Raw genomic sequence first — 8,152 nt, forward strand, 5'->3', positions numbered from 1 at the left:
CAGGCAAGCGTGCACAAGTCAGCCAGTGAATAGTCTGTGTTTGTTGAGTCAGGTGCCATCTGTCTCGTGGCTGGGTACGCATACTTGCTTGGCCTGGAGAGAGTGATGCTGATAATGTACGGGTTCTAGATAATGGTCGTCGAGATCCAATTGGTCTGCCCTCTTTCACCAAGAAGACTTAGGCGAAGAGGGCAGTAGGCCGAGATACTCTACATAAAACGTAGAGCAATGAAGGTGATACCTGATGGAGGGCATTGATCCCCTTCCCACGCAATTTCAACAATGAAAGCAATCTACCGCATTCTCACCCCTCCACTGGATGATCTTGCGATTCTCGCTCTCATTCATCTTGCGCGCCACGAAGAATCCCGTCACCTTCCTTTGTGGCTCCTAAAGAAGCCCGAGCCTTGGCAGTCCCGGCTCTCGTTTGGCCCCAAGTAGCTCTCGTCCAGGAACTTCCGCCAGGGGAAATCAAAGGCCCAGGACCTTCTGGCCGCGTATGTAGTTGAGCATCCACCTCCGCTGCTCCCGGCTCTCCCGCGATTCTGCCTTTCCGCCGCCGGCTGGGCCACGTGCATATCGCTAAGAGCACGATATCACGCCCCGGCAGATGCGTGGGACTGGCGTGGTAGGATGTTTGCTGGTGTGTTGGTGTGTACAACGATGTCGTTCATGTTCGGGATCAAAGCGCGTTTCCCCATGGAAAGATACTCCTCGCCCTTTTTTTTTTTGACAAGCGAGCTAATTCGAAGGAACCTCAGAGTGGATAGCTGCAGTAGGATGTTGACCATCTGGTCGTAGCTCTAGCTCCTGCTCGGTAGCGTCTGGGCTCAGGACGGGCCGCTCATCCATCCCGCGTTCTGGATCAAGAAGTGCCCGAGATATATTCTGTTGGTGGTCAATATAGTCCATGATAATGAACGAGCCGAGGCTTGTGGGATTCTCGGCTGCGGTTCTGTAACGGTAGATGATGGTGTGGGCAGCAACATGACGTAGTGTAGTTCTCATATATATTATACCTTTTTCCTTGGCGAATTGAACCACTCCTGTTTCTGCCCTCACCAGTGTCCTGGCCGAGTTTTTGCCAATGAGTTTATATCTCTCTCCATGTAGAGGGACCTCTCTGGTGGGTATGATACCACCCGGCCGTGATATAGGTGAGCTAACAGTGTCGAGATGCCTTGGTTCCTCAGGCCAAAAAAAATGAGCCAATTCAGCGCCTAGTTGTGTCTCAGCGTACTTTCAAGCCACAGCCTTTCTTCCCCGAAATTAATGAATGCAGGGTTGTTATTATTAGGCTATGGTTGACAAGAGAAAATGCCTACACAAACATAGACCATACCACTTCGTTTAAAATGATAAATAGTCAGGGTGGGCAAATGGAAAGGTATATTACAATTAGAAAAATGAATAATAAAATAATCAATAATAGTATATAATTCGGAACCTGTGGTTCTGCCACGCGAGCAATTTGCTGTACCCGCTTCCTCGCTGCACAAGTCCGTCATGCATGCAATGCCCATGTGCCAGCCCAGCATCATGCCCACCACACCGGTCCTACCGTTCTACCGTTCTACCCCGAATCACATCCTTGCAATATAAAACACAGAGCACATGCATTCAATTTAAACTCTCGCCATCATCACCGTGGCTTGTTTCACACGCCTGTCGCTGACTGCCCAACGGGCCACGGGCCACCCAGCAACCCACCACATGTGCTCCCAATCCTCCCAGTGGTCCCTCCCCAAGACCACATGCCAGATTGCACCACCCCCCCCTTCACTATTCTCGCCATCGCTTATTGTTGCCGTTCTTTTCTCGTGTCAACGCCGCGGCTCCCGGACTCGTCGGCACGCTTGTTCCCGGCGTCTCGGACTCTCCGTCGCGACGCCGCGCCGCCCTCGCCCACAACGGCGAGGTCGCAAATATCTCCTCCTCCTCCTCATCGTCCTGCTCGACCTCCTCGTCTTCCTGTTCGACCGCGCTGTGCTTACAGTCGCGCCCGTAGCTGCGCATAACGGCGTCGGTGATGACGGTTCCCAGAGCCAGCGAAACCTCCCTGGCCACGCTGTTGCCGACAATCTTGTACTGGGTCGTCGTCGTTCCCAGGATGATTTCAGAGTCCAAAAAGCCCTGAGCACGCTTCGCTTCGAGGACCGTCATGCACCGGTCCTCGTTCCAGTGAATTGTGCGGCCCTGTTTCGCGTCGGTGGGACTGGCTGCCGTCACAATGGTACCCATGAGTTGATGTGGCAATCGTCGTCCATACGCGTTGGACTGTATCGAGGTCGAGGTTACCTTGGTATTTTCTCCATGACGACTGGGTGGGAATGTGCTGCGTTCTGACTTTGTTAGCCTGCCTAGCCCTGCAGCGCGAGGGTAGGTGCCGTAATACCCGTACCAAGCCTGGGAGAAGTTCATGCCATACGGAAACTTTGGAATCAGCCTCACCCGGTTCCTCATCAAGTTTGTGTTGGTGCCTGACACCACTCGGTGGTCCGGAAAGGGAACGCAGATATCAGGCTTGGCGTCGTATATCGTGGGCAGGCCAGCCGTCGCCTGGGAGGCGCTCTTGTACCGGAACGGCGTACATTTTGCGATTTCTCTCTTGGCCATTGGCTCCCCTGTCGGCAGCCGGCCTAGACTGGCGTTCTTGACACTGGGTGGATGCGAGTGTGTCTGCAGAGGCTTCTCGGGCAAGGTCCATCCTGGCGCGGCGAAAACAATAAAGACGCGGGAGCGCATTTGAGCAGAGCCACATGAAAGGGCATCCAAAAAGAAGAGTCGAGCTTGATAGCCCATGCCGACTAATGCGCACATAAGCTGGCTAAACACATCCTGGTCTCTATCCCGGCAACTCTGGATGATGCCCATAACGTTCTCCAGTATGCCGTATTTAGGCCTATACAAGTCGACGCAAGAGGCAAATGCGGCTACTAGAGACTGGTTCTTTCTTTGCGGATCCGTAGTCCTGTCGTTCGTCATCGTGGAGAATCCAGGACAAGGGCTGCCACCGGAGATGAAGTCAACCTCTCCGATGCGTGGGACATTGTCTGCAAATTGTCCCTGCATTGCAAGCCGTTGAAAGTCATCAATGGATCCTAGAAACGGAGACACTTGCTCCGGGTCTATTGCGTTGGCCATATATGTATGTATCGCCTTTGAGTCCATGTCGTTGGCCCATTTCATCATGATCGAACCCCCTTCTTCGAGACCTCGGCCAAAGTTTCCTCCGCCGCAGAACAGATCAAGGCCCCGCAGCTTTGGCACCGAGTCTTGTCGCGGACCCTGATTCATTGACCACGGCGCTTCATCCAGCGGAGAGATGGTGTATCCTTCTTCCCCGCATTCCTTCTGATGAGTGAAGAAGAAGTATGCGCCGACGCCGTCACGGTCATACGGTGTAGGTATTTGCTCAGTGGCGGCAAACCATCGAACGTGACATCGGCCAACGATATGTGATCGCCCGAGTTTGACAGTTTCGTCGGTGTAGACGACCTCATTTGGCGGCGCGTTACTTGCTGTTGAATCGACGTCGCGGCGGCTAAGTAGTTTGCGAAAGGTGTATCGAAGTCTTCCGAATTCCTCGGCAGCGTAGACGACCTCGCAAGGTTGGCAAAGCTTGCGGTTTCTGCCCCATCGCACGAGCACCGTGTCTCCTAGAGAATACTCGTCCTCATAAGATGAAACAGGTCCGTCCTGGACATGACGACATCTCAAATGTGCCTGCGAGAGCGAAACCCAGGTCCTATCTTCTGCCAGGTACATTTGACGACAGAAAAAATCTTTCGTGGTCTCAGGCGTCCCGCCAAATTCCACCTGGTGAACTCCGTGCACTTCATCCTCTCGGATTTTGGAGTCCTCGTCACATGAGCAGTGATCCGAGAGGAACAGCTCATTCGACCAGGGGTACTTCATAAGTCCACATAGTGTATCAACAGGACGATAGTACCAGATGACCTCAAAGACTCGATAGCCATCCTTGTCAAAGGAAACATCTTGGACGAGGGCGAACCATAGCTCGTCGTGATGATCGTCCCGTGCGGCCTCCTTTTCCCAAACAGTTCCGGATTCGACCGCGTCTCGCGCTGTGGAAATTGTATCGCCGGGGCAGATTTTGCTAACATCGGCCGAGTCAGATCGATTAGGAAGCATGTGGAATGTTGCCGACGGACGTTGAGCGAGGAGATCCGACCTCAGACGCTTCGTGGTCACACCAAGGTCCATGACCTCGAGTAGTCTCCCGAAAGGCAGGTGGTTAAAACAGTCGTAAGTGTACCTAGTCACAACAGTACAGATGTTCCGACTCTCAGTAGGGGCCGGAGTATACTTTTGAAAAAAGTGTACCTCGTTCCACAACGTGTGAAAGTTGGTAATCGTGTCCCCCAGAGTTCCGACAGCTTCTTTGTGTAGAAATGCAATGTTCGTATTAACAGCAGATCCATAATCACATCGGGGGTATTTCAACATCCACATCAGGACCTCTTCACGATTGTCGGATGCTTCATAGGTGGCGTGAAGCCAGGCTGCGAAGTCTAGTCGGAAGTGGTGAATGGTTACGCGATTCTTCTTAAGGTACATTGCTTCCAGAAAATCGACGCAGTGCTTAGCAAGATCTGCCACCCATAGAAATGGCTCGAAGAATCTCTTGTATTCTATTGCCGGCGTTTTCAATCTGTAGTAGATGTCGCTTTCGGCGCTGTCCTCGCTCTGGATCCATATCTTGTCTTTTGTCAAGTCCGTTGACTCTGGACCGTAATTACCAATTGGCAGTGCGTGTATTTTGACGCGGCGCACGTAGGCACTTTGCGTCCCGTTTGTAACAACTCCGTCAAAGTACAAGTCTGTCCCGGTGCCATGCAGATGCAACGGGCGCATCTCGTCAGGATAGGCACCGGTGTTGCAGTAGACAGCAAAGTCGTCAAGCTGCAATTCGAGAGAACTGTCTTCGAGAATTCTTCTTGGGGTAACCCTTTTCAGAGCATCCCTCTCTGACATGATAGGGCTTGGCGGCTCAAACGGGTCGTAGCATGACCGCGGGCTCACGAGAAGACAATCTGGAATCTTAATCGAGATTGGCTCAGTGTTAGGTGGTTCTTCGTCTCCGGAGCTGTCTTCTGAGCCATAAAAGGTATATAAATCATCGTAATCGCCACCCGAAAGCGCGTTGCAAGGAAGGTTGGGAGTGATGTCGAGCCGTGTTTCTTGCTCTGCCAGGACACTAGTATAAATATCCTTGATGGCGAGCCGTGTTTCTTGCTCTGCCAGGAAACCAGTGTCAATATCCTTGATGTCGGGAACCTCATCATCTGTCATGGGCTCATCAGCCATTTTTTGAAGCAAAGAAGAAGGCTGTATTCTTTTGCAACAATTCTTTGAGGTGTTGAGGAAGAGCTGAGAAGAGGAGATGGGATGCAAGTGCGCGGGGAGAATGGTGAAGCTCAAACGCGCCGCTTGCCAGCTGGCGGCAGAGCCCCATCGATGGACGCAAACACAACACCAGGGCAGGAGAAGAAAATTTGGGTGTTTTCTCCGATGGAGTGTCTTGCCGCACCGAGTTCACACCAGAGCCAACAGCACAGTCTCGAACAAGCTCGCATCCCAGAGACGTCGCCGAGCTCACTCCGAGACATCAACGAGCTCACATCCGAGACATCAACGAGCTCACATCCGATTCCAGAGACATAACGAGCTCGTTTGCTCTTCATAACTAGTATTCATGAATTCATCCTACTCCTTGTTCACATAGATGGACCAGCCGGATACAGGCTCAATAATCTCCTCTGCGCCGCCCGTCCGCTCCTGGCGCGTTGCGCGAACCGCCATCAAGCCCGCCACCACAGTCCCCTCCGCCTTATCACCCTCCTCCTCCTCCTCCACCACGACCGGCACGGCCGCCGCGCCCGGCGGGACGCCCAGCGTGTGCACGCCCGGGTACCTCACGCCGCCCAGCACATACGCATCGGCGTCCGCGTAGCCGCTCAGCCGGCCCTCGCCCGCCGACACGCAGCAAAACGCCGCGATCCACCCCGAGAGATACGTCCGGCCGCTGCGCAACTCAGACGCGCGCACCATGTGCCGCCAAAAGGCCAGGACGCGCGGCGTCGCGCCCTCCTCCAGCGAGAAGACCATGTGCTGCACCACCGGCCGCGTGAGCCGCGCCAGCAGCTGCGCCGTGTCGGACGGGGGCAGACGTCGGAGCATGTCCCGGTAGTCCGAGGCCCGCCCCGTCAGCGTGACAGCAGTCAGACCGCTGTTCAACGAGTCGGCGTATTCCTCCGCGGGGCCTGCAAACAGCGCGGCGGCCAGAGTGGTGCCGCGCGCCTCGCCCAGCGCGGCGGCGGTGGGCGACGACGACGACGACGCCCGCAGTGCGTCGGCCGTCGCGAGAGCAGGGCCCGCGGTGCCGAGGAGCAGCACCGCAGCGGCGGCGCGGTCGACCGGTGTCGTCGTGGAAAAGTCGGGCAGCGCCCAGACGGGCAGCAGAGGGTCCTGGGCGCGGCGGGCCAGCAGGTCGGTCATTTGCCGGGGCAAGTCGGCCGCGCGGACAGTGATGGGCTGCTCACCCTCGTCGCGCGCAAGCAGCTGCCGGCGAGCCTCGGGGTGGGTGGACAGGTAAACGCCCAGCTGCGCGAGGATGCCGAGCCACACATCATCAGGCCGGAGACGGAGGTGCGCGCCCGCATGGTATGCGCGGTACGCGGCGTGCACGAGGCCGTGGGCCGAGGGCGTGACGGGGTCATCCAGCGAGGTCTGGCATGGCCTGCCGTAGCGCTGCTCGTGGCCGGGCCTGTCGACGGCCTCGAACACTCCGCCGCTGGTGCCGGGCCGGGACCCCCTGCCACGGTGCTCGTCAATGTACAGTGTCACAGACATGTCGGCCGTCGCTTTCCCCTGGCTGCGGAGCGGGATGCGCCTCTGGTTTTTGTTGTGGTCCATTTGTCGTTGTCCGCGGGAAATACGCCTTCAGTTGTTTAGTGAGATCGCATTGGGTAGGAATGGCCCATCGGGTAGGGATACTGATACTTTTGATACGGCTGTATATTTTGACAGGACCGCGTCGCCCCTCATGCAAGTGAGTCAGTCGCACAACGTCAACTTGGACAGAGGGCCAAAGGTCGCACAGAAGTGACACGCGAAGCGTCCATCACTATACCTGTGAGCGCCTCAAACTTGCAGCCTGCTGTTCGGGAAATTCGTAAGATGCCTGTCCCTCACCATCTTGGTTGTGAATATTGAATAAAATGCACACATTGAATCACAACCTGGGGGTCAAATGGCATGTAAATGCATTATCAAATATTGTTGCAACTTTTACCAGAGTAAAAATAAAAACCCAATGCCGTATGATATCTGTATAAAACCCAACGCCGTATGCCACCTGCATTTCGATTTGCGATGCCAATGCACTATGCGTATGTCCATATGATCCTGTCCATCTGCCATCACCGGCGGCCAAACCTGCGGCCGCCGCCCGACTTGCCCTTTAAGTTCTTGCTCCGCAGCTTCAAGCGTCTAAAGTTGGCATGCGCCAGCTCATTGACCTTGCGCACCGACTTCTTCACCACGCCCTCCTTGCCGGGCGGCTGCTTCGAGCCCGCCGCCGCTCCGTCCTCGAATCCGCCATCGGCATTCTCCTGGCCGTCGGGCTGCGTGTCCGGCACCATGTCCTGCGACGCGCCGAGCGGCTCGGTCGGTCGCCTGGTGAGCGTCGGCCGCATATTGACGCGGCGCGTCGTGCGCTTCTGCCCCTTCTTCTTGTACACGACCTGCGGGCGGCCCGAGCGGTCGACCTCGTCGGGGCTGTCGTGCAGGCCCTCGTCGTCGAAGCCGCCGAGCGGGAGTTGCGCGACGGCGCTGTCCGGGGCCAGGATATCGCTCTCCTGGGGAGGGGCCGGCGTGGCGGCTGGTCGCGGGGCAGTCGAGCAGCCCATCTCGGCCGCTTCGGCCTCGCGCAGCGCCGCCATGTCGTCGTCGTCGTCCAGCCGGTCGTCTTCCACCTTGCGCAGGCTCGCGACAATCTCGCTCAGCCCGCGACCGAGCGGCTTGCGCGGGAGCCTGAGCGGCGCGGGTTCGGCCCCCGCGTCGACGGCTGGCAGCGTGCGCCGCCGCAGGAACGCGGGCGTGTCAAACTGCAGCTTCGACACGGCGC

The 8,152-nt window shown here is 56.4% G+C and overlaps 1 protein-coding gene across 1 annotated transcript; it reads right to left on the minus strand.

Annotated features, from left to right (window-relative positions):
* Window positions 1-1,782: 1,782 nt before the first annotated feature.
* On the minus strand, window positions 1,783-5,331 carry CCM_03831 (DNA methyltransferase Dim-2; the record flags this gene model as incomplete). Its single annotated transcript, XM_006668979.1, has 1 exon — window positions 1,783-5,331. The coding sequence occupies one exon, from the start codon at window positions 5,329-5,331 to the stop codon at window positions 1,783-1,785; it is 3,549 nt and encodes a 1,182-aa protein (XP_006669042.1).
* Window positions 5,332-8,152: the final 2,821 nt, after the last annotated feature.

Source organism: Cordyceps militaris, assembly GCF_000225605.1.
Source record: "Cordyceps militaris CM01 unplaced genomic scaffold CCM_S00003, whole genome shotgun sequence".
Taxonomy (NCBI): Eukaryota; Fungi; Ascomycota; class Sordariomycetes; order Hypocreales; family Cordycipitaceae; genus Cordyceps; species Cordyceps militaris.